General features: G+C 54.7%; 1 protein-coding gene across 1 annotated transcript; it reads left to right on the forward strand.

The window, feature by feature from the left end:
• Positions 1-19937: 19937 nt before the first annotated feature.
• On the forward strand, positions 19938-22268 carry CXXC5 (CXXC finger protein 5; the record flags this gene model as incomplete). The annotated part of the gene is made up of 2 exons (XM_080719762.1): positions 19938-20891; positions 22224-22268. 2 exons carry the CDS (start codon positions 19938-19940, stop codon positions 22266-22268), a joined length of 999 nt encoding a protein of 332 aa, XP_080575888.1.
• Positions 22269-26728: the final 4460 nt, after the last annotated feature.

Consider the following 26728-nt stretch of genomic DNA (forward strand, 5'->3'; position numbering starts at 1 on the left):
AGGCCCAGGCATCCTGAGGAAAACAAGCAGCAGTGGCCAGGCAGGATGACTAGATGTCCCCCTGAGCCCTGGACCTGAATTGGACAGGCCTGGGTGCCCGGCCTGGTCACTACCTACTGTGTAATTATGACCCAGTCTGCCCACTTCTCTGACCTCACTTTTGTCATCTGTAAAATGGATATCAACCTGATCTCTGTCTTAAAGCTGTAGAACCTAAAGTAGATGGAACCTGGGGTATAGCTCAGTGTGGTAAGAGCACATGCTTAGTGGGTGTAAGGCCCCGAGTTCAGTCCCCAGCCCAACAAAGTTCAAAAAAGTAGATGATGGGGTATGTTCTCACCATAGCGGAGTCTATCCCCCTGTGCCCATCCCATATCTGCTCCAGTAAAGCTGAGATTTTTCTGGGGGTGGCACCCCACAACCAAGGCTCCTTAATTAGAATGTGTGAGCCGGCCCTGGTGGCCCACACTTGTAATCCCAGTACTTGGGAGGCTGAGACAGGAGGATCGCAGATTTGAGGACAGCCTGAGCAAGTAGTGAGACTCATCAACCAAGAGAGATCCTGTTTCAAAATAAAAGTAAAATAGGGTTGGGAGTATAGCTCAGGGGAAGAATGCTTCTGGGTTCAATCTCCAGTAAATCCCCCCCCCCCACAATGTTTTAGATTTAGCTTTCACAGGGTCATTATCAGATGGGAAGGCTGGGATGCAAGAGGGAAGTGGAGAGGCTAAGCTGGGTGAGGGGAGGGGTAGAAATGAGTTGAACCCAGAGTAGAGGAACCTGGTCATTGGATAAATCCCTGGAGACTTCACAGTATGAAGGGAAGAGCCAGCCATTGTTCCAAGGTGTTTTCTGTTCCCTAGCCCAGCACACACAACAAGTTAGACTTGAACAGGAACTTTCGGGTGGCAAATGAGGGCTTGGCACATGCCTTTGTGGCAGTGCTGTTGGGACCTTAGAAGATGTAAGAATTGCTAGTGTGGAGCAGGCAAGGGTTGGGGTCGGGGAGTAGGAGGAGAAAGGCTGGCAGAAGTGTAGGTGGGTTCTTCCTGTGGCCAGAGGAGGAGGTGCAGGCTTGGCCAGCTGGCACTGCCTTCCTTATAACCTTCAGACCCTTCCATATTCTCATCTCCCCATTGGGCTGCAGGTTAGGGCTCGGGAGACATGCCGGAGGGACTGGCTCAGAACTGAAAGGCACACAGCGGCAGAGCTGGGACTACCGTCTAGTTATCTAACACCTCTGGCCCAAGCTGTCCTTGACACTCACTCTCATGCTGGCAGATGATGGTGGTAAAAATAACACAGCTATCATTTGTTGAGTACCTACTGCACACCAGCCCTACACTGAGCTTCATGTATGTGCCTGGAGCCCTGGCAGATTGGGGCTGCCATTGTATTTCCCAGACTAGGGAGCACCTGGGTTCAGCAAGGTTGAACAGTCATCTCATCTGGAAACTGCAGGCAAAAATAGGAACCCTCTCTCCAATCTCAAATGGACCCTCACCTTTTCTTGGTCTAAGGCTGTAGCCTGAGGGAGGGAGGGCTTCCCCTAGTCACATTTGTGGCCAGACCAGCCTTCCTCCATGCCCAGCACCATGTCCTAGGGCCCTCTGCTGTCTACCTCTGGGCACTTAACGGATTTGAACCAAGGGTCTTTGGGACCATTTAGTCCTCTGGAGGGTGAGTTCTTGTGGCCCTGGCTTCCATGGAGGAAGTATCTCATGGGCAGGGGATCCCCTGGGGAGCAATCTGATGCCCTTTGGGGTTGCAAGGATCTCCCTGTGGATGTGTTCTGGAATCTCCATTGCTAGACGCAGGAGAGCCACCTAGGAACCTGTACTGGGCCACCTGTCCCTTGCTGGGGACTCATTTCCTCTCCCCAGGGAGCCCTACCAGCAGTAGTTGAGGAGGTCCCCTTAAGAGGTGCTTCCTCCATAGTACCTGGGGCAGCCTGTGACACCCCACCCCCATCCTCTGGTCATTTTATCACCTAGCCAAAGAGCACCAAACTCCATGTGGCTCTGGGGAGCCCACTAAAGGTCCATGAGTCGGGCTGACTTTGCTACAGGTTGGCCCCTTTCTCAGATCACTTCCCCTTTCCTGTCTGGTCCTCCATCTGTGAAATGACTGCTCTGCAGTCTCTGAGGCAGGGATGGGTTCACTCCCACAGACAGACAGACCCACTCAAAGCCTGATGACTGGTGTTCCGTTTCCAGGCCCGGGGGTCCTGCCGGCCTCAGTCACAGGGATCTGGGGAGTGAGGCGGGCTCTTGATTTGGGTTGGCCTGCGTATCAAGTTCACTCCACTGCCCAAAGCCTGGGTGGCCTTGGCTGGACACTGCCCCACCGTGAGCCTCAGCATCCTCATCTGTGAAATGGGAGAGCGTTGGTGCTTTCTGTGGGGCTGCTGTGAGGATGAAGCAGGATGGTATGGGCAGCGCACCTAGCTAGGTTCCATAGATGGTGGTCAATCTGGGGCTCCACCCTCACGCTGGTTCCTGTCCCTCCAGCCTTGGTCTTGAGAATTCTGGGAAGGAGACAGTGCCAGTCTGCTGGCTCAGCCGACTTGGCCACTGACCTTCAGAGCACCCAGGCTGTCAAGGCCGCCTGACTGCCGGCCTGCCGGGCAGGGGGGAGCGCCAGCCAGCTCCTTGCCTGATGCTGCCCGCCCCTGTTCCCACTCTCCTCTCCCTCTCTACGCCTGTGTGTGAGCTAATTAATCTCAGCCCCTTTGGGAAATTAGAACGCTGCAGCCGCGGCCTCCTCAGCCTCTCAGCGCCTGTGCTGCTACTGGGCCATGCCAAGACCCGCTGTGGTTTGGGGGCACCGGCATGGGGGATGGGACGGCAGGATGGCGGGGCAGGCCACCGTTCTGCCTCTGGCTGCGGGTCTCCAGCCCCGCAGCCCTCCCATCCCACACAGCGTCCATAAGGAAGCCAGGTAAACACCCTGATGTGGCAAAACTGACCCCCAGTAGGCTTTCCAACTGGTCCTGGAGCTAGTATGAACACCCCTCGTTTGGGGTCCTCTTGCCTGCCCAGCTTGGGCTCATGGAGACAGATGTAATTATGGAATTTTGCTTGGGAAATTAATTTGAAGAAGTTAATTAATTGGTGGTTCCAGAGGTGGCGGGCTCCACGCCCCGCTGGTCTTGCTAACATCAGGGCTGACCCTTAGGAGATGTGCAGCTTCCTGGACAGACTGGGGAGAGGAACCCCAGTGACCAGGCTAGATAGCCTGGGACAGGTAGATGGGCAATAAGGAGCACAGGGCGTGGCGGGTACCTGGGCAGGGTTTGGCTAGACCCACTGAGGATGAACTCGAGCCCTAAGTACTTAGCCACTTGTTCACAAGCCACTGTCGGCTCCACAGTGTCCCCTCCCAGGGAATGGGGCGCATTCAGCAACATAGATCATTGCTGGCCAGTTCTTCCAAAGGGCCAGGGGACACCATTGGGCCTGTCTTGCTAATTTGCCCTGGTTATTAGGCAGTATCCTACAGCAGGGTGGGGTAGGGGGCATATAAATCTTAGTTTTCTTACAAAGGAATGGATACCCCACAGGTGATCTCCCAAACCAGGGTGATAGGGGCCTTAAAATTGATTCTGAACTGGATGTGATGATAAACCCCTGTAATCCAGTGACTCATAAATTTGAAGGCAGGAGGGTTGCAAGTTCAAGCCATAGCAGCTTAGTAAGACCCTGTCTCAAAATAGAAAATAAAAAGGGTTGGGGGTGTAGCTCAGTGATAAAGCTCCTCTGGATTTCACCTCCAGAACTGCAAGAACAAGAAGGGACCGCTGTCACCCGTGGCACCATTTTGCTGCCTCCTCTCCCTAGAGCCCCACAGACATATTTATAGTGCCCTTTGTGCAAGTGAGAACTCCCCCTGCCACCCCACCCAATCCTCAGGAAGGCGTAGCAGGGAAGAAGCAGGAGGCCCCCTGTCCCAGGAATCCTGCTGTATTGTATCCAAGAACCTCCACTACCTCTGGGCCCCTGGTAGAGGCTGCTTTCCACAAAGCTTCAGATGTACCAAACCTAAGTTTCTGGCAGTTTATGGGAAGTCTTTATCCAGACAGGAGAAGGATCAGGGCTGGGGCAAGAGGTAGCAGGCAGGGACAGGTTGGGATACTGACACTCTCCCAAAAGGCCACAAATGTAAGGAACATGGGTTCTCCAGTTGAGCCTGGGGTCGCCCAAGCTGTATGCCCTAGGCAGATCACTTAGATTCTTTGAGCCTTATTTCCTCATCTAAAAATTGGGGTTGAGCACAAATGTCTTCCAGGAGACTGTGGTGGGTGTGGGGAGGCTTAACCACTTGCAGTGTCTGGCTCCGGCCCCTGGTGTTCCACTGCCCAGTGGGGGCAGGCTGGGTAGTAGAGCCCAGAGCCTCCTGGGCTGGTGCTGCCACTGCCGCTGGGGACAGCAGGATTTGAGGGAGGAACCTGGTGTGTGGGGTTGGGACTGAGGGACTGAAGAATGCAGCAAGAGGAGGTGATGTGAGGCAGATTTTCCAAAGGCAGACAGCTAGCAGCCCTTAAGTTTGTAAGCTTTGCTTCCCAAATCAGTCTGATCGTGGCCCACGTTTCTGGGCTCGCTCCTTCCTTCCTTCCTTCCTTCCTTCCTTCCTTCCTTCCTTCCTTCCTTCCTGTGGGTCTGGGGATAGAACCCAGGGACATTCTACCTCCCAAACTACACCCCCAGCCCTATTTTTTATTCTTTATTTTGAAATGGGGTCTGCGTTGCAAAGGGGCCTCACTAAGTAGCTGAGGCTTTCGTTGAACCATGATCCTCCTGTCACAGCCTCCCAAATGCTGGGATCACAAGTGTGCACCATCATGCCTGGCTATTTCTGGGTTTCTTAAAGGTGTGACCTCTGTCTTACATGGGCCATGCCCCCTTCCTGAACATTCTGTGTGGGTCAGAAGGAAGGAGCTGCTTCTGCCCACCTCCCCTCCTCCCAGAAGCCCTCCTGTACCACCTCGTCTTGTCCTCCACCCAGCCTTTAACCCACTGGCTGAGTGTTCAAAGTTCTCTGCACAAACCAGTGTGTGTGTGTGTGTGTGTGTGTGTGTGTGTGTGCGCGTGCGCGCGCGCACGCATTCCAGTGGACAGGGACCATTGGATTTCTTTTGTGTTCCATTACCTAGCACAAGGTTAGCACTTCACAGGCAATCGGGTGCCTGTGTTCCCATTTTACAGATGGTTCAGTTAGGTCCCTGTGAGGCCATGTCCAGCTAAGGTCACAGGGCCTGTTGAGGGAGGGGCAGACCTAGCCTGGCCCAGGTGGGTGTGGGGCTACTCTTGCCTTCAGGCCTCCTGAAGGTCCACACTGGGCCATTCCCAGGCTTCCTGGAGCCCTGACCCAGCAGGCAGTTTTCTTGGTGTTTGGCCTTAAACTCTGTGTCCTTGAAAACTCGGGGATTGAAGCTCCAGCATCGGACAGTCTGAGGGCTCGTCCTATCTTTTCCAGCCTCAGTTTCTCCATCTGTGAAACAGACATCCCTTATCTTTTCCTGTAGTGCTAGGGGGAGGGTTAAAAGAGATAATGCTATGTTCTTAGCTGCTGCCTGGACCTAGTAAACGCTGCTGAAGTGCTTGCCAGCGTTATTATTACTACTGTTATTTTCTCCTCGCATTACTATTCATGCTCCCAGGGCCCAGCAGCTGTGGCGGCTGAGTCTGGACACAGAGCTGTGGTCTGCAGAGAAGTTGCAGTTCCTAATTAGTGCTGCAAGGAGAGGGCCTGGGCTTTTATTTTTGCTGCAGGGTCCCACCTGCCCAAGGCTTCCCCAGACCCTTTCAGCCACTGGGCTGGGGTCTTGGGCCCCCGCCCCAGCCTCAGGTAGGGGGAACTGGCCTCAGGCGAAAGCCTCCCCAAATTTCCCCTGCCACTCCCTCTACCTTCCAGACCTCCTGGGCCATGAATCATTTATGAGGCAAAAATGAAACCAATTAAGGACAAACTTTGAAAGCCTCTTAATTGCTGCGCCTGGTGGCACCGAGGAGTGAGGGGAGGCAGGCCTGATCGCTGCGGAATCTCCTTGGCCCAGGCCTTCCCAGGCTGCCTGCCTGCTTGCCCTGCGTCTCAGGGCGCCAAGGCCTCCCGGCTCCCCGCCGCCGCCTCCCGGCTGGCTGCGACGTGCCTGCGCAGCTTCGGTGGCGGCCCTGTCTGCCGCCTGGCCGCCCGGCGCCCGCCAGGTCCCAGGCCGACTAATTAGGCCCGGCTCCCTCCCTGCCGCTGCTGCCCACTCCAGGCCCGAAGTGATGGCGGCTGTTCCTGCCCTTCTGGGGCCTGTGCCCCTGAGCTGGCCTCCTTTCTTGGGGTGGGAGCCAGCTCTGCTTGCCTGGCTTAACCCAAATGAGCCCAGGACGCCCTCCCTGTGTCTGAACCAGAATCTAGGGTGCATAGCACACGGTCCAGCCTCAGGAAGAGACTTGTATGGGCAGGAGAGGAGGGTACTGCAGGTGCCTGCTGAGGAAAGCCAGTGGCAGGGGAGGGGCAGCTCTGAGCTCCTGGGACTTCTTGGTTTTTGGTGGGATCCAGTGCACCCCAGCTTTTAACTAAATACAATACATTTGTGGGTTCCTCAGCCTTGGTTTCCCCGTTTGTGAACTATCAGCTCCAGCCAGTTGTGCTGGGTTTGGGGAGCTGGCTTTACATGCTCTCCTCATAGGAGCTGCTGAGGGGCTAGAGGTCTGGGATCTGGACCCAGCAAGCCCTGCTCTGCGTGAGCCCTGGGCACCACTGACTAGCCCCACTCGCTGTGCTGGGGGCCAGGCAGGCCCTGGGCACTCAGGCACGTTGTTTGCTGAAACAGAATTTCCGTGCTTGTGTTTTTCCATAATTATATTAGCAGGTGGGATTTTTCCTCGGGGAAGCAGTTTGAGGGGGAGCTCCACGGCTATGTCCCCGCCCGCTCCAAGCGTGAGCTCACACTCGTGCTCTGCCCGCCTTCCGTAATGATTTTTTAATTATGCAGCCAGTGCTCGGAATTGCTAATCCACCTCCAGCCAGCATCTCCCCCTGCAGCTCACACCCTAGCCCCCTTGTCATCCCCAGAGCCTCGAGCCCAGCCCTGTGCCGGGCACTGAGCGCCTGCACCATCACCACAGTGGGAGAGAGAATTGGAGAGGATAAGTGTGGGAGGGGGACTGTGGCTCTCTTTGTCCTCTCTAGCCCCAGCCCCAACATGGCTTGCACACACCCTGAAAGCTCTAGCTGGGGGGGGGGGCACCAGCCCTGGTGATGTGTCCACACCCATGTCAGGAACTTAGTCCAGCCTTCCAGTCTTGTGTGACCCCAAGGATGCGCCTGCGCACACACAATCTTTGTCTCTGTCACACCCACACTCACACTTGGCTTCCCTCCTCTCACACTGAGCCTCACACAAGCTGCACAAGCACAACGGCAAGCTCTGTGGGTTTCTCACACACAGCCACACCTGAAGGCTGGGATGCCTTGGGGAGCCAACCCCCTCTTCCCACCTCCACCCCCTTCCTGAGGTGTAGAGGTCTCCTTGCCCCTGCCAGGTCGGGGCCCTGCCTGTGGCTAGCTGGCCCCAGCCTCCATCAACCCTGGCCCCGGGGAGGTGGGGGGGTCTGCGGGGCTCTTCTCCAGGCGCCCAGCTGTGGCATCTGTCAAGGTCAGATAGCGACTCTGGAACCAGCCAGCTTGGCCCCTTGGCCCCGCTTGCCTCATTATTTTTGTGTTCCAGGGCTGTGGCGACACCTCCCTCCCTCCGCCCCTCCCTACCCCTCGTTGCCTCCCGCCTCTTGCTGCCTCCCCCGGGCCTCTGCAGGGAGGGCCTGCGGTCTGGGGGCTTTTGTTTTCCAGTTTTTTCCTTGCTCAGGCCAAGCAGTAACTGGCCAGAGCTGTTGGACCTTGAACAGCAGATGAGACAGGTGCCTCCTTCATGGCCCAGACAGTTTCTGGGCTAATGCAACCGAAAGTCGGTTTCTCACAGGGACAGACTGAACCTGGGTGGAGCCCAGCCCCCACCACAGCCCAGGTGCACCTGTGGGCAGCTTCCTGTTTCCATGGGGGCCCTCGCAGTTGGCACCAGCTCCTTCCTGCACGGCCCTCACATACATCCCAGAGCCCCAGACAACTCATGGTGCACACACGCTGGTATTCTCATGGCAAAAGCAGGTTGAGGCACAGGCCGGAAGAACCCACTCAAATCCACCCACCACTCGACTTGCACACTGCACAGTTGGCTATTTGAGTATGTTCACAGGTACGCAAGTGCACACCTGTGTGACATACTGAGGCCACACAGACACCTCCACCTGTGCTGGAGTACAAGCCCCTTGTAACAGCAGTGCTCCAGTCCACAGGGGTGACGCTGGAGACTCGGCGCATGCACTTGGCACACCCGCGGCCCACCACACACAGCATGCAGCTGTCTGACGTACCTCTCAGTAGGCATGAAAAACGCTTGTACCAAGTGCTGCTTGCTGCTCGTGGTACACTTCACCCCAAATGGGGCCCAAATTGCTGAGGACCTTGCTGAGTTGCTGGGTGGACCTTGAACCTGGGATCCTTCTGTCTCAGTCCCCCAAGTACTGGTGGGATTACAGGCTTGTGCCACCATACCTAGCCTTTGTTTCTCTATTTTTGCAGTACTGGAGATAGAACCTAGGGGCATTCTACCTCCAAGCTACACCCCCAGCCCTTTTATTTATTTATTTATTTACTTACTTATTTAGTGGTACTGGGGATGGAACCCTGGGACATTCTACCTCTGAGCAACACCTCCAGCTCCTTTTTTTTTTTTTCCTTCGTGGTACTAGGGGTAAAACCCAGGGGCTTTTCTACCTTCGAGCTATACTCCCAGATCTATTTTATACTTTATTTATTTATTATTTATTGGTGGTACTGGGGGTGGAACTCAGAGGCTTTCTACCTCCGGGCTATACTCCCAGACCTTTTTTATATTTTATTTGGAAACAGGGTCTCACTAAGTGGCTGAGAGCCTAAGTAGCTGAGGCTGGCTTCAAACCTGCATGATCCTCCTGTCTCCCCACCCAAATGCTGGGATTACAAGCATGTACCACCACACCTGGCTTCATTTTTTTTTTTCTTTTTTTTTTCTTTGTGGTCCTGGGTATGGAGCCCAGGAGCCTCTACCTCCGGACTACACCCCCCGATCTATTTTATATTTTATTTTGAAACAGAGTCTAAGTTGCTGAGAGCCTCACTAAGTAGCTGAGACTGGCTTCGAACCTGTGCGATCCTCCTGTCTCAGCCTACCAGGTGCAGGGATTACAAATGTGCACCATCACGTCTAGCTATAATTTATTTAGAAAAAGGGTCTCACTGAGTTGCAGAGGGCCTCACTTAAGTAGCTGAGGTTGTTCGTGAACCGCGAACCTCCTGTCTCATCCACCCAAATGCTGAAATTACAAGCATGTACCACTGCGCCCAGCTTGTTTTATTTTTTAGTACTGGAGATTGAAACCAGGGGTTCTTTGCCCCCGGCCCTTTTAATTTTTTTATTTTATGACAGGTCTTACTAAGTTGCTCAGGTTTGCCTGAAACTTGTGGGCCTCCTGCCTTGGCCTCTAGTCATGAGGATTACCAGTCAGCACCACCAGCCTGTGTTAAGTAGTTGTCTCAATGGGCTTTGTCTCATGAAATTCTGAGAAGTGAGCTTGAGCTTGAAGCCTCTGCCTGATGTGTCTCCAGAGTGGGGAACGGTGGGTGACAGATACAACATGCCCATACCTGGCCTTCTTACATGCATTACCCTGGCCCAAAAGCTTCTGGGTGCACCCCTGGGTGGGATGGGAGGGTTCTAAGTGGGTCATGATGGGCTTGAGGACAGAGAGGCAGGCTCAGAGGGCAGACTGCTCAGGTTCCACAGCCCCTGATTAGTACATGCTCATGTTGGGGTGTGGGATGTGGTTAGATCCGCCAGTCCCCAGGGCCTCAAGGGCAGCCCTGGCCATCCACGTACTTCCTCCTCCAGCTGTGGACTGTGGTGACTGCCCCCAAGAGGGGGCAGTAGCTGAAGGCTGAGTGGTGGCTGGGTCCCCACCCCCCAGGAAACTCAAAACCCTGGGCCAGCCGCTGGTGGCGGGTTGGGGCAGGCACAAAGAAGGCCTCTGTGCAGCCGGCTGGGCTGCCCACAGGATTCTGGGGGAGGCGGCAGGAGCCGGTTTCCGTCCCATTCTACTTCCTGCGGAGGCCGCCGGAATGCCCGGAGCTCTGGCCCAGCCTGGCCCGTCCAGCCCACCCGCAGCCCCTTCCCCTGTCTTCCTGGGCCTCTGAGTACAGCTGCAGGCTTCTCTGCAATAGCGCCCTGAGATGATGCCCAAGACCCTTGGGGAACTTAAAAGTTCCTCCAGGTCTAGAGCTGAATTGGGCCTCATCCTCCAACTGAACTCTCCCGCCATGTGCCTGGAGCCCTTTGGCCAGTGTTGGAGGCTGGGCCCTGGAGTCACTCGGACCTGGGTTCAGATCCCAGCTCTGTCACCCATTGACCTTATGACCTTAAGTGACTTTATCTCCCTGAGCCTCGGTTGCCTCATCTGTAAGGTAGAGATGATAATAGTTAAAGGGAAGTAGAGTCCAGTGATGGAATGCTGAGCACAGCTCCCTGCAGGGAACGAGTGCCTATTATCAGGGCATGCTGTCTTCATGTCCTCTTGGGAAATGAGCAGGAGGTTCTGGATGCTTCTTGCCCCCCCAGTAAGCTCCACATTGGGGCTCAGTCTCAACCCTGTGACCTACTCAAAACCTTTCTCTCCAGACCTGCTTTTCTACCTGCAAATCAGATCACTGGCTGATCCAGACCTTCTGGGACTTGGGAGGGTGAGTGGAGAGTCACTATTTGAAATCCTTTCGGCATCACTCTTCTTCCCATGGGGCCCTCAGGGATCATGGCTCCTGTGGTTGAGGGTGAGGAGCATTCTCCATCTTACAGATGGTGGGCACAGCCTTTTCCAGACCAGAGGAGTTCAGTTACTAGCCAGTCTTGTTGAGACTTCCTTCGCCTTGCAGATAGACAAACTCACACAATAGCACCAGAAGAACAGAGCCCCCGTCTAACCTCTTGGTGCAGGGAGTTTAAAGATCAGGGCTGCCAGGTGTGGTGATGCACATCTGTAATCCCAGTACTTGGGAGGCTGAGACAGGAAGATTTCTGGTTCAGCAACTCGGTGAGGCTTGCGTCAATTTAGCAAAACCCTTTTTTTGAATAAAAAATAAAATAGGACTGGAAGTTTGGCTCAGAGGTAGAAAACCCTGGGTTCAATCCCCAGCACCACAAGAAAGATCCAGGGATCCCCAGTGAGCAGGACATTTTTTAAATTTTCTTTTCTTTTCTTTTTTTTTTTTTTTTTTTTTTTTTTTTTTTTGCAGTACTAAGGATGGAACCCAGGGGAATTCTACCTCCAAGCTACACTACACCCCCAGCCCTATTTTTTATTCTATATTTTGAAACAGGGTTTCACTAAGTTGCAGAGGGCCTCACTAAGTAGCCGAGGTTTGCCTTGAACCTGCAATCCTCCTGTCTCAGCCTCCCAAGTACTGGGATTACAAGCATGCACCACCATGCCTGGCTTTTTTTTTTTTTTTTTTTTTTTTTTTTTTTGTGGTACTGGGGATAGACCCCTTCTACCTCCGGGCTACACTTCCAGACCTATTTTATATTTTATTTGAAAACAGGGTCTCCTAAGCCAGTGAGGCTGGCTTTGAACCTACGCCATCCTCCTATCTCTGCCTCCTAAGTGTGGGGATTACAAGCATGCCTGGCCCAGCTTTTTATTTTTTATTTGGAAACAGGGTCTTGCTAAGTTGGTGAGAGCCTCACTGAGTTGCTGGTTTTGAACTTAAAATCCTCCCTATCGGCCTCCCAAGTATTGGGATTACAGGCATCCACCACCACACCCAGCAGACATTCTTTTCTCTACATACATCACAACTACTTATAAAACTGCACTAAACAGGGCAGTTCTGATGGATATGAAGGGTCATGACATGGAAAATGTGTGATGGCTGGCAAAGGGGGAAGGCCCTGAGCGTGTTAGCTGTGAGCCCCAGAGGCTGTATGCCAAAATCATAGACAAGGAAGGGCCCTCCTGATCCCTTAAGGCTTTCAGGAGCCTGGCCCGAGGGAGATGCTCATTGAGGAAGGCCCTATTGCACATGCACATGCACGCAAGCACTAGGGCTTGGACCCAGGGCACTCTGCCTCTGAGCTATACCTCCTGCTGTATCCCTTTTGTGTGTGTGTGTGTGGGGGGGTGACTGGGAATGAAACTCAGGGACTTTCTACCTCCAGGACACACTCCTAGACCTATTTTCTATTTTATTTGGAAACAGGGTCTCACTAAGTTGCTGAGAGCCTCACTAAGTAGCTGAGGCTGGCTTTGAACCTGTGCAATCCTCTTGTCTCAGCCTCCCAAGCACTGGGATTATAAGGATGCACCACCACGCCTGGCTGGCTGGCTGGCTGGCTTTCTTTTTCTTTCTTTAACAGAGTCTCACAAAGTTGTTGAGGGTTTTGCTAAATTGCTACAGTTGGCCTGCAACCTGTGCTCCTCCTGTGTCTGCCTCCTGTGTGTGCACCTGATTTAGGAGGGCTCTGTCTTTATCAGAGGTGTCCTAAACACTGTCTCATTCTCTAGAACCCAGGTCAGAGCATTCCTCCTGCCTGGGGCCTCGTTGTACCAGTCCATAGATGAGCTGATCCTCTCTTCCCACTGTGTATGGGGGCTCCATAGGACAGAAGCCTGTGTTCTGTGGTTTTCTGGAATGCTATGTCTCAGCAGCACGTTTCAAGCCAAGGGGTGTCACCTGCCCTGGGAGGAGGGGTGCAAGAGGGCCTGGGGCATGGAGTCAGGGAGTGTGACTGCAGTGCCCTCTTTGTCCTTGGCGTTGTGATCTTGGGGTGTTAAGTCTTGGGGAAACCCTGGTGGTGTGGAGGGCATTTCTCACCCCAGGCCATCTGAGTGCTCACAGTGGTCAGTGCATCCGTGTGTAGCTGGTTGTGAGTCCTGTGCGCTCAGCTGGGGCTGCATTTCTCTCTGCCTCCAAGCTCAGCGTCCCCGTGTGTCCTGGGCCTGGGCTTTTTCCCCCTCTGGAAACTCCCCAGGCTGAATCATGGAAATCAGAGAGAGAGAACCCCTCCCTGCCCTCATTGCTCAGCTCAGTTCGACCTTGGTAGCCTGTGGTCTGCACTCTGCCTCCACTGGCCTGCATCTCGCCTTGGAGACCAGCCCACTCAAGTGGTGCAGGGGGGAATAGGGGGCTTTCAGAAGACGCAACTGGGTCTCCACTGCTAGATGAACACCACCCAGAGAGTGGTGGGCTCTGCTAGGCCAGTGTCTTGGGGTCCCCAAATGCAGTCTCCTCCAGAAAACCTTCTCTCTGTAGACAGGAAAGGCCTAAAGAGCTGTCACAGCCAACAAAGATAGAGGAGGCTTGGTGCCCTGAGCAAACCCTGCCCTTGGTAGGGATGACAGTGTTGTGTGTGCGTGTGTGTGTGTGTGTGTGCGTGCGTGTGTGTGTGTGTGTGTGTGTGTGTGTGAATTGAACCCAATGACATTCTGCCTCTGAGCATATATACTCCAGCCCTATTTAATTTTTCTAAAACAGAGTCTCACTAAATTCTGAAAGGCCTCACAAAGTTGCTGAGGCTATCCCTGAACCTGCAATCCTGTTTCAGCTTCACAAGTACTGAGATTCAATGCATGTACTACCATGTCTAGCTACGGTTGCACTATTTTTTTTTTTTTTTTTAGCAGTATGGGGATTGAACCCAGGGGTATTCTAACTCTGAGGTACACCCTTGGCCCTATTTTTTATTCTTTATTTTGAAATAGGGTTTTACTAAGTTGTGGAGTGCCTCACTAAGTAGCTGAGGCTGGCTGCAAAACTGCAATCCTCAGCTTCCCAACAGTTGCTCAATTCTAAAAATGTACTCAAGGCAGGGATGGTGGCACACGCTTTTAATTCCCAGTATTTGGGAGGCTGAGACAGGAGGGTCGCGAACGGTTCGCGGACAGCCTCAGCTACTTAGTGAGACCTGCCACAACTCAGTCTCATATATATATATGGCTTTAGAATTGAGAATATATATATATATATATATATATTTAGGGTGAATGTTTTAGTTTGGAAGCTCTACCTCAAAGCCCTGCCCACTTGAAGTCCTGCCAAGCTTGGAGCCCATTTTGCACCTGGTTTTTCCCCTATTACTTGGCACTCCTTTCAGGCTGTATCTGCTCAGGTAACTTCTCCATGTTCTGGACTCTCAGCCTGGCAGTCCCTTCCTCCAGGAAGGCCCTCGCCTCGTTCTGGCTCTTCACGCTAGCTTGTTCTGGTATCTCCCCAGTGCCACAGTCATGGGGCTGCTAATGGACTAGGTGGTAGAGAGAATGTACAGCCTGCTTTGGGCCACCTGTGTCCTTGTAGGTCTGCGTGCACAGCAGCACCCATCTCAGGATGTACGCACTGCCCCCGCCTCCCATGACCTCGTCTCCAGCTGGCATTGTGACGTCACCAGCCCAGCATTCCAGGTTCCTGCCTGTGCATCTCCAGGCCCCAAGTGGGGGCACTGCCCTGGGGTCTGTGACAGCTCGCCCCTGACCACAAAGAGGTGACAGGCTTGGTAACAATCCTGGGGGTGGGGACAGTGGGGTAAGGGGGTTGGATAGCCCTCACCCACTCGGGTACTTGCCCAGGTAGAGCAAAGATAGTCACAGAGCAGGGTGATTTGAACTTGGGCTCTGGTTCTGCCCTTTCTGAGCACCAGCTGTTTGACCTTGGGCTAACAGCTTGAACCTTTGTCAGCCTGTTTCCCCATCTCTGAAACTGGTTGTAGTTCTGTCTCCTTGGGTCTGTCTTAACATGTAAAGCATGAGAACACTGGACACAGCAGGGTCAATAGATGCTGATAGGATTAGTTAGGATGTCCAGTGTCGGCCGTGGTGTGGGCTCAGTGTCTGTTCTGTACCTCCTGAGGGCAGAGGCAAGGAGTGGCCCCTACTACCTACAGGGTAGCCCTATTCAAAGCCAGCCACAGAAATGCCCCAGACCCCAGCCCAACCCATCTCGCCTCTCAGGCCTGGGCGGGAGGGGTCTCACCTGGTCTCCACCTTTTTCTCCTCCTTCTGTGGACATATACAGCTGTACTCTCTATCCCACCATCACCACCATTTTTATTCTTGTTTGGAAACAGGGTCTCACTAAGTTGCTCAGGGCCTCACTAAATAGCTGAGACTAGCCTCGAACACGTGGTCCTCTAGTCTCAGCCTCCTGGGTGTTGGGATTTCAAAGGTGTGTCACCATGCCTGGCCTGTTTTTTATTTTGAGATGTCTCGCCAAGTTGCCCAGGCTTGCCTCTGACTTGGGATCCTCCCGCCTCAGCCTCTAGAATAGCCCTGTGCCCAGCTAACTGCTTTCTCTTGGTCTCTATGCCCGTGGGTTTGGGACTGTCTCCTCGCCACTGTTGTCAGGTCTGTCAGACCCTCGAGTCTCACGCCCACACTAGGTATCTTGGGTCCCTGGATCTCCGACTCAGCCATGCCAGTATCTGCTCCCCATTACACCCACTGACCCCTCACCCTGACCCCTTGCTCTGCCCTCTTGCAAGTCCTTTTCCCTCTGCCCACCTGGAGCCACCTCACCATTCTCTCTTTACCACCTGTCTCTCTTCTTCTGCCCCCATTTCCACTTCTGCCCCTAGCTCTCCGCGAATTGTTCCCCTGCCCCCTGGGCTCTGTCCCCGCCCGTCAGCCCCTGGTCCCAGCTCCCGGCCGCCCGGCTCCTGCATGGACAAAGGGGTCCTTTGTGGGCTGACCGCGGCTGGCGGGGCGGCGGGGCGCTGGCTCCGCATTGCTGATGAAACGGAGCCCTTTGTTGTCCCTCCTCAGGCGCAGTATTTCTTTTTGGGGGCTGGATGCGTTCCTGGCAGGGCTGATGATGGATGCGCCCGCCGCCGCCCGCCTGCCCGCCAGCTTTCCCTCCCGCTCATTCCCGCTCCGCTTCAGCGCAGCCCAGCTCCTCCCTGCTTGCCTGGGCACTGCCAGGCCCTTCCTGGCCTGGGAGGGGTTGCTGTGTGCCTGTGGTAGAAGGCTGGGGCCTAGGAGAATGCCACCTCTATGTCCTCCCCTTCTGTGAGTTGGGCAGATGGGGCCTGTGGTCGGGATTCCACCGGGACCAGGGCATCAGCTTTTCCCCAGGTCTGAAGGAGAAGACGAGCAGGCACAGGAATAGGACTGAGGCCCAGACCATGAGAACTAGATGTGCATGTCTGCCCTCGTGGAGTTCTTTAGGACAGCTGGGCAGTTACCCCTGTGGCCGGTGCCCCTTGTGTACCCTTCCCTACCTTCAGCTTCTGGGGCTGACAAGCAGCTGGTCAGTGACATCACACCCACTATCCAAGCTCAGCATGTCCCAGGAACTGAGGAGCTGGGGGCAGTCAGTCCCCTGAGGAAGGACAGAAAAGTAGAGGCCCAGAGAAATACCAAGAGGAGACCAGAGATGAAAAGAATGTGAGGTTCGTTCCCTACCAAGAGAGGCTCAGAATGGAGACAAAAGCAGAGGCTGGGCCAGAGCGCCCGCCCTGGGCCGGCACAGGCTGGCTGTGTTGGAGGGAGCTGACTTCTAATTGACCTGCCCACCCCAGCACACAGAGCCAGATCCTGGGCTGCTGTGTGGAGGGCGGGAGTGAGTGGAGCAGGAGCCGCGTTAATGCAGCTATCGATTTCTGCCACCAGCCAGCGGGCCGCAGAGGCGGGGGGTGCACAGGGGCCGGGGCGCAGACTGCCCCTGCCCTACCACTCCAGCCCGCGGACCCCTGCCTTCCGCTGTCGCTGTCCGCCTGCTGGGTTGTGGTCCAGGGCGTGGTAGTGGACTCTGTGCAGGAGCCAGAAGACATGACTTGGTGGTTTCTGAGCCTGGTCTGATCGGCCCTGGTTCAGCACAACTCGCCGGGGTCACCTGGCTGGGAGGCTCGCCTGGGTACCCTCATAGGTGACATGGAGCATACGAGGTCCCTTTCCTCTTACTACACCTCTGACCTCCAGCCAGTTTGGACACTGCCAGGCCCCTCTGGATCTGTCCAGGGACTCTGCCACCTGGCCCAGCTCCTCCTCACCTGTGCTCTTTTTGGTAGGAATGACCCCTGGGTGGGCCAATGCCCACCGGGGAGGGCAGGGAGTGTCTTGTGGCCCATGCCCCAGTGAGTCACTGCACCCCCAGAGCTTTTCCCTTGGTCATGCCCGTCCCTTCTGTGGCCACTCCTTGGCAGCCTGGGAGCAGAGGGTCCTGCCAGATTCAGGGCCTCTGCTTCTCCCTCTGGTCCTCTGAGACAGGCTGAGTGTCCAGAGCAGCCAGACTAGGGGATGATGGGGTTGTCTGGGGACAGATCCAGTGTGTTCCTGCCCTCCAGTGCAGGGCGGGACGGGGTTCACCAGATGTGCGCCTCCCCCTTGAGCCAGCCAGCCAGCTGCTGGGCCCTATCCTCCCATCCTTCTTTGGGGGGGGGGGGTTGCTGGCTGCAACAGGCAGGCAGAGAAAGGATGCCGGGGAGCCAGGACTACTGAGGGAACTGCCCCCTTGCTCCATGTGGACCCCGTCCTTCCAGCCGTGGAGGCGTGGAGGCCAGGTGATGCTCAGGTCCTTACCCTGTGCACAGCGAGTCCCGTCCTAGGGACGGGCACCTCAGAAATGTGAAGTTACCTAGGGACAGGCTCCTGCTTGGCTCCACTCCCTCAAGGGCCACACCTGCCTTCGGCCCCAGCCTGCCCAGCTAGGGCCCTATTCTGACAGGCCTTGCGAGGCCTCTGCCCCCATCCGATCTGGGATCCAGGCCAGAGCACAGCAGAGGCCCAAGTAGAAACAGGAGTGGGGTCTGAGATGACAGTAGTTTGGGAGTTGAAGAAGTATGTGCTGGTTTGTGTGTAAGCACGTCCTCCTGCCCTGGCAGCCTAAGGCTTGTCCTCTGGCCCAAGGCTGCTTGCCCTGTAGCTGGAGGTTAGATTTTTTTTTCCCCCCCTGGTACTGGAGATTGAACCTCAGGGGCATTCTACCCCTAGCCCGATTTTACTTTTTATTTTGAAACAAGGTCGCACTAAGTTGCGGAGTACCTCGCTAAGCTGCTGAGGCTGGCTTCAAACCTGCGATCCTCCTGTCTCAGCCTCCCACGTACTGGGATTCCAAGTGTGCTCCACTACAAACGGCTCAGATAATACTTGAAACAGGTCTGTGCTCTGGCATCTCTGGATTATACAAAGCCACCAGATTCCCTTACCTGCTGGATTTGTCAGAGCCTTGAGATAACTGATGCGTGTTAGAAATTTCCAAATGAGAAGCCGGGCGTGGTGGCGCACGCTTGCAATCCCAGCATTTGGGAGGCTGAGACCAGAGGATCGCGGTTCACGGACAGCCTCAGCTACTTAGCGAGGCCCTTTGCAACTCAGACCTTGTTTCAAAAAATAAAAAGACTAAAAAATAGGGCTGGGAGTATAGCTCGGAGATACAACGCTCCTGGGTTCCATCCCCAGTACTGCAAGGAAAAAAATTTACAAATGGGAATCCAAGGGCAGCTTCTTAAGACATTTTGGTCTATACCTTTGAGCATTCCTCTTCTTGGGGGCAGGGTCAAGGGAAGGAGGGTTAGGAAGTGGGAGTGACTCTTAACACTCCACCTCTCTTCTACCCCAGCAAAGGACTGCTGGCCTCCCTCCCTCCCTCAGGACTGCTGGCCTCCCTACCTCCCGTGGGTTTTACAGACCCAAGCAGGATAGCTTTGGGCTGTGACATGAACTGAACCTGCCACTTGATGACCATATCCCTGGGGTTTGTCATCCTTTTGTGTGTGTGTGTGGGGGATACTAGGGACTGAACCCAGAAACATTCCACCTCCAAGCTGTACCCTCAGCCCTTTTTATTTTTACTTTTATTAATTAATTTAGTGTGAGTGTGTGTGTGTGTGTGTGTGTGTGTGTGTGTGTGTGTGTGTGTGTTGCTAGGGATTGAACCCAGGGCCATTCTACCTCCAAGCCATACCCCAACCCGATTTTTTATTCTTTATTTTGAAACAGGATCTCCCTTAGTTGTGGAGAGCCTCAGTAAGTAGCTGGGGCTGTCCATGAACTGGATCCTCCTGTCTCAGCCTCCCAAGTACTGGGATTACAAGTGTGCACCACCACATCTGGGTTTTTTGTTGTTGTTGTTTTAAAACAGGGTCTTCCCTAGGTTGCTGGAATCCTCCTGTCTCAGCCTCTCAAGTACAAGGATTACAGACATGCCACCATGCCCAGCCTTGTAATTTTCTTAGGCCTTGTTTTGCTTATTTATGAAATAGAGGATTCCCAGCTACTACTCTTTTATATTTTTCTTTTCTTTTTTCTTTGCTGGTAGTGTTGGAAATTGAATCTAGGGGTATTCTACCTCTAAGCTTCACTCCCAGCCTTTTTTATTTTTTGTTTTGAAATGAGTCTCACTAGGTTGCTGAGAAACTTGCTTCTTGCTCAGGTTGTCCTCAAACCTACAGTCTTCCTGTCTCAGTCTCCCAAGTATTGGGACTAAAGGCATGTGCCACCATGCCTGGCCTCTTAACCACTACTTTATAGGGTTCTTCTGAGTCTTACCTGAGATAGTACAAAGAAAACATCCCTCACCAATGCAGGCTTGGCACTTAATAAACACCTCATTGGACTGATGGTTGTTTCCATGGTAATATAGATAGCAATGGTGCTGAAGTTGGAGAAGTAGGGGTTTTCTGTTACTCTGACCCCTCTATCATCTTGTCCTGACAGAGTGAAGACACTTCCTGTGGACACCTGACCATGTGCCTGCCCTGAGCAGTGAGGCCCACCAGGCATCTCTGTTGCTGGCAACAGGGCCAGACGCTAGTCTGTGAACCCGGCAGTTGGCAGGCTCCCCGGCAGCGGGGTCTGGGCCTCGGCCCCACCACCATGTCGAGCCTCGGTGGTGGCTCCCAAGACGCCGGCGGCAGTAGCAGCAGCAGCAGCAGCAGCAGCAGCAGCAGCAGCAGCAGCAGCAGCAGCAGCAGCAACACCAATGGCAGCGGCGGCAGTGGCGGTAGCGGCCCAAAGGCAGGAGCGAATGATAAGAGCACAGTGGTGGCAGCCACTGCCCCGGCATCGGTGGCAGATGACGCGCCACCCCCAGAGCGCCGGAACAAGAGCGGCATCATCAGCGAACCCCTCAACAAGAGCCTGCGTCGCTCCCGCCCACTCTCCCACTACTCCTCGTTTGGTGGCAGTGGCGGCAGCGGCAGCCTGATGGGCGGGGAGTCCGCTGACAAGGCGGCCACAGCCTCCCTGTTGGCCAATGGTCACGACCTGGCGGCAGCCATGGCAGTGGACAAAAGCAACCCTACCTCAAAGCACAAAAGCGGTGCTGTGGCCAGCCTGCTGAGCAAGGCGGAGCGCGCCACGGAGCTGGCAGCAGAAGGACAGCTGACGCTGCAGCAGTTTGCGCAGTCCACGGAGATGCTGAAGCGCGTGGTGCAGGAGCACCTGCCGCTGATGAGCGAGGCGGGTGCCGGCCTGCCTGACATGGAGGCCGTGGCGGGCGCCGAGGCCCTCAATGGTCAGTCCGACTTCCCCTACTTGGGCGCCTTCCCCATCAACCCGGGCCTCTTCATCATGACCCCGGCGGGAGTGTTCCTGGCCGAGAGTGCGCTGCACATGGCCGGCCTGGCTGAGTACCCCATGCAGGGGGAGCTAGCCTCCGCCATCAGCTCAGGCAAGAAGAAGCGGAAACGCTGTGGCATGTGTGCGCCCTGCCGGCGGCGCATCAACTGTGAGCAATGCAGCAGTTGTAGGAACCGAAAGACTGGCCATCAGATTTGCAAATTCAGAAAATGTGAGGAACTCAAAAAGAAGCCTTCCGCTGCTCTGGAGGTAACGGCGCCTTAGAGGGAGGTGTGTGGGCTCTCGCTTCTGTCTGGCAGTCCAAACCCACCCCCAAGCCCCGGAGCCCAACCGTCCTACCTGGGCAGATATCTAGAGGATGCCCAGCTGGTCCTGGCACCTGGGGGTCTGACTTCAAGACACCAGTTCACTGCCCTAAAAGTCAGAGCTACATCTTGAGATCCCAACAGGCTATAGTTTGCGAGGCAAGGGTCTAGCGCTGGGATTTTGGGTCAGACACTGAGATTCCCATATTGGTCCTAAGTTTCTGACTCTCAGACATGGCCATGACAAGATTCTGGAACCGTCCCCTGCCCCATTTGCAGAGCTCTGTCCCATGGACCCTGTGGCCTTGAGAGTAAGCCCTTCATGTGCTTCCCCTATGGCCCAGTCTTTACCCCAAGGCCACCCAAGGGCAGAGCGGCTCCAGTGTGGGCTGCCCTGCCCTGAGTCTGTGCACCTAGTTGACAGATTTGGGGACCTGGATGGGGTACCCAGGTGCCTGGGCTATAGGCATGGGCATCTCTACCATGGGGTTGGCTTTGAGAAGGCAGAGGAGTTCCTGTGCCACTTCCTCTCCACCCCTGTGGCAGGGCCCATCCGGGTGCCCCCAGACGTGGCACCCTAGCTGGGTTGCCAGGCCTGGGTACAAAGCATCTTTTCAGCTCGTTATCCCTGCTCCCAGCACCACCCATCTACCAGTGGGCTTGACGCAAATGGCCGGAATGGTTGGAAAACAGCAATGGCATCCCAGCCACGGTCTCCTGGCCACCGCCCTCCCACCCCAGCCCTTGTGTGTGGTGTGTGTTTGCCTGTGTGTGCACAAAGGTACCTGCTCTCCTCCAATGTAGAAATATACACGCACACCTGCCCTGTACGCATACTGTCATAGACACCGCTGCTTGTTAACCGCCAGATCTCCCTCCTCCCCGGATGTAGCTCGGTCCACACCGCAGTCTAGCAAAGCGTGCGGCACACACCCGTGTACATAGCCAGTGCACACGCACATTTGACAGAAAACATGGACACAGCCCAGATGCACCACGGCCACATGGTGCTTGGTGCCTTTGGGTCAGGGAAAGGGGTTTTCCTGTCCGGAAGGAGGGTTCCTGGGCACAGCGGCTCAGGAGGCCTCAGGGTGTGCCGGGCCCGCCAGCGGGTCACGACTCCTTCTCTGGCCGGCCTGGCCAGGAGAGCAGGGTGGCTGCCTTACTCCATGCCCATCCCTCCGCCAGGAGGCCGTCCACGGGGAGCGTCTTGCACCTGGCCCGCCCGGACCCTGACTGAACTCTCTCCTTGTTTTTGTCTCCCGCCCCCCGCCAGAAGGTGATGCTTCCGACGGGAGCCGCCTTCCGGTGGTTTCAGTGACGGCGGCGGGAACCCAAAGCTGCCCTCTCCGTGCAATGTCACTGCTCGCGTGGTCTCCGCAAGGGATTCGGGCGAAGACAAACGGATGCACCCGTCTTTAGAACCAAAAATATCCTCTCACAGATTTCATTCCTGTTTTTATATATATATATTTTGTTGTCGTTTTAACATCTCCACGTCCCTAGTATAAAAAGGAAAGAAAAAAAAATTAACTGCTTTTTCGGAAGAACAACAACAACACAGAAAAAAAAAAAAAAAGAGGTAAAGACGAATCTATAAAGTACAGAGACTTCCTGGGCAAAGAATGGACAATCAGTCTCCTTCCTGTGTCGCTGTCGATGTTGTCTGTGCAGGAGATGCCGTTTTTGTGTAGAGAATGTAAATTTTCTGTAACCTTTTGAAATCTAGTTACTAATAAGCACTACTGTAATTTAGCACAGTTTAACTCCACCCTCATTTAAACTTCCTTTGATTCTTTCCGACCATGAAATAGTACATAGTTTGCCTGGAGAATCCACTCACGTTTATAAAGAGAATGTTGATGGCGCCGTATAGAAGCCCCTCTGTATCCATCCACGCGTGGAGAGCTGCTGGCAGGAGCTCCCTGGGGGAGAGGGACGCCCACCCCCGGACCCAGGCCAGCCGCGCTGCACCCACTGTCCCCCGGACTAGGCTCCCCCAGCCCAACAGTGAAGATTTTGGAAAGATGGAAGCCGTATTCGTTTATCCGCTGAGATCTGGGGGGGGCCTGTGTCTCTATTTCTGATCCTGGCTACTTTCCCTTAGAGAAAATAAGCCCTTTTTTTCAGCCTCGCTAGTGGCAGCAAAAGAAAGGGCTTCTTTGCGTGGTCCCCTGCCGGTGGGGGTGGGTGCCCAGGGGGCTCCCTGCGGCCTGGGGCCCCCTGCCCATGGCCAGCTTCCTGCTGATGAACATGCTGTTTGTATTGTTTTAGGAAACCAGGCTGTTTTGTGAATAAAACGAATGCATGTTTGTGTCACGAAGCACTGCTGGCTTCTTGCTCTCCCGTTTTGGGGGTGGCTTGGGGGTTGTTGTTGGGCAGGGTTGTGTGGGACTATCGTGAGGGAGGAAGGATGGCGGCCCAGGGGCATTTAGAGTGGGGTCTCCTGGAAAGGGGCCTCTGGATCCGGCAGGGGTAAGAACACGAGCCGCTAATGTGGCAGAAGGCGGAAATGGTCTTCATCTGGAAGGGTCTGGCACCGGACCACCTGGACCTCAAGCTCTCCGTTCACCTGGGGCTACGCCTCTACCCTGGATTCTTCGAGCCTGCTCCCTGCCAGCAGCCTGCAGTCTTGGGATGGGGCTGGACTTCCCGTTATGGTCTTAATTATTTCTTCTCGCATGACCGGAATCTACAACCCCAGCACTGATTCCCTAGGGAGCAGTTTCAGCCTAGGTTCCTGGGGACATGGTCGTACCCAACTGTACAGAGACCTCTCCCTCCATTCTTCTGTAGGTTGCTAGACTGAATTCTAGGGGTTTCCTTAGCTTTGGCTACCCCCACCCCAAGAACGTTGGGTACAAGGTTGTCTGGGCCTTCAGAGTCCGTATCTGGGGAAGTCACACAGCCACATGGTCTAGGCCAGGGCTGCCTGCACAAGGAGGGCAGCAGCTGCATGTCCCTTCCTACATCACAAAGGCCAGTCTGAAGTGACACCTTTTATCCTCCCACCCAGCTACTTTGAGCCTGGAGATGGAGGCTAGACTTGAGAAAGGACTTCCTGACAGTGTCGGAACCCGGCTTCAGGTGGGTGAGGGATCTCAAACAAAGGACAGACCAGCTTTTAAAGCTGAGCGGGCGGTCAGGTGAAATGGGCTGTCTTTGCCATTGTTCCCAGAAGGAGAAATCGTGGGGGGGCACTGACCCCCAGTCCTTTCCCGGGTGTCACACCCCCCGCCCCCCAGCACCAGGGGCTCAGCAGCCTGGCCTGGCTCAGCAGGGGCAGGCAGAGGCGGGGGAGGCAGCTTTCAACTGCATCTCTGCCTGGGAAAATTCCCTTTCATGTGGCTGCCTGTGATCTCCCCAGGCAGCTCTGCCGAAGGGGGGTGTCCAGCAGGGAGCAGAGAGAGGCGTTGCAGCTGGGGGGCACCTTCACCCCAGCACAAGGCGAGCTGCAGCACCCCCAGAGCCCCAAGGGGAGGAGGGGCAGACCTGGCCAGCGGGGGCACTGTGCTGGAGGCCCCACCTGCCCCCTCCTGCGCTGGCAGAGCCCTGGCTGCAGATGGCTCGGCCGGGGTGGCCCTCCTTGGCACGCCTGCAGGTGTGGGGTGGAAGTCTCTGGTGCCAGCCCCAATGGGGGGGTGCAGTGACTCAGCCGGCCTGTGCCTTTTAGTGTGCCAGCCTGTAGCCCAGCCAAGCCTCGTGAGCCTAACAGGCCTCAAGTTCAACGCCTCTGTCTTCCAGCGCCTGCCTCTTGGTGCCCCGCTTGGTGTAAATGGAGGGCCGGTGGCAGTGTGTCTGGAGGAAGCCGGGGGAGGGGCTGGGTCAGTTACCTCATCCAGTAAAGGGGACAATGATTGTCTCCCCCAGAAAGTGGCCTGAGGGAGAACTAAGCATAAGAGCTGTAGTCAGTGGCAGCTGCCGTTGCTATTTAAAACTTAGAGCCAGGCGTGGTGGCGCACGCCTGTAATCCCAGTACTTGGGGGGCTGAGACAGTAGGATCACAGATTTGAGGATAGCCTCAGCAAGTAGGAGACGTTCATCAGCCTGTAAGTCTAGGAACATAGCTTGGAGGTAGAATGCCCCCAGGTTCAATCCCCAGTAATGATGAAGTATAAAAAGGGCTAAGATAGCCAGGCATAATGGCACATGCTTGTAATCCCACCATTTGGGAGGCTGAGACGGGAGGATTGCAGTTCGAAGACAGCCTCAGCTACTACTACTTAGTGAGGCCCTGTTTCAAAATAAAGAATAAAAATTAGGGCTGGGGGTGTTGTTCGGAGGCAGAAAGCCCCTGGGTTCCATCCTTAGCACTGCAAAAAATAAAAATAAAGGGCTAGCTGGGCATGGTGGCACACATTTGTAATCCCAGCACTTGGGAGGCTGAGACAGGAGGATTGTATAGGTTCAAAGCCAGCCTCAGCTACTGAGTGAGGCTCTCAGCAATTTAGACCGTTTCCAAATAAAGTATAAAATAGTTCTGGGAGTATACCTCAGAAGTAGAAAAGCCCCTGGGTTCCACCTCCAATACCACACACACACACACACACACACACACACACAAAGCTAAGGATGTAGCTTAGAGATAGGATGCCCTTGGATTCAATCCCTATGACCAGTATCACACAATAATAATAATTAATAATAATAATAATAAAACAGCCAGGTACAGTGGTTCACTACCACTACCCCAGTACTTGAGAAGCTAAGACAGGAGGATCCGGGTTCCTGACAAACCTCCGCTACTTATAAGACCCTTTTTCAAAATAAAGAATAAAAATTGTCTGGCGTGGTAGCACATGCTTGTAATCCCAGCATTTGGGAGGCTGAGATCACAGTTCACGGACAGCATCGGCTACTCAGTGAGACCCTGTTTCAAAATAAAGAATAAAAATTGGGCTGGGAGTGTAGCTCAGAGATAGAATGCCCCTGGGTTCCATACCCAGTATCGCAAAGAAAAAAAATTGGGCTGAGGGTATATCTTGGAGGTAAACTGCCCCTGGGTTCAATCCCTAGCACCACAAAAAAATAAAATAAAAATTAGATCTGGGGGTGTAGCTTGAATGTAGAATGCTCCTGGGTTCAGTCCCCAGTACTGCAAAAACAAATAAATAAAACTTAACCTAAATCTCCAAGATGGCTCCCACCTTCTGCCTAGTCTGTGCATCGTGTGACCGCCACTCCCGCGGCATGGCCCAGCCACAGGCCTGCCCCTGCCAGGCCCCTGCTCCCGCCCACAGCCTGTTGCCTGCCTCTGTACCTCCTGCCCTGTGGTCTCTGAGTCTTGTGTGTCTTGGTCTTTCCGCAGCTCGGTACCTCCCATCTCTATGCCTCTGTCTCTCACCCCTGTCTGCTCCCCCCTCCCCACAGCGCTTAGAGGCTGACTCCCTGGGCTGCTGTGGCCTACCTACCCCAGAGTGCCCTCAGCTCCCCTCTTGCCCCTGGGAGTCTGACCTCCTGGTGACCCAGGAGGCCTCCTCCGGAGTATGAGAGGCTGGGGTGCACATACAGACTGTGCTGGGCTAAGTCCAGCTCCCATGGAGCCCTTGCATGGGCGCGCGCGCACGTGTGTGTGTGTGTGTGTGTGTGTGTGTGTGTGTGTGTGTAAGAGAGGGAAGCTGGATGCATGCAAGCTTGACAAGGCAGGCCTGGGCAACTTGATGAGACCAAGTCTCAAAAGGCTGGGGTGTGGCTCATAGTAGAGCACCTACTTAGGATATACAGGCCCTGGGTTCAATCCCCAGTACTACACACACAAGAAAAAGAGAAAGAGATGGAGAC

Source organism: Muscardinus avellanarius (genome assembly GCF_963383645.1).
Source record: "Muscardinus avellanarius genome assembly, chromosome: 1".
NCBI classification, from domain to species: Eukaryota; Metazoa; Chordata; class Mammalia; order Rodentia; family Gliridae; genus Muscardinus; species Muscardinus avellanarius.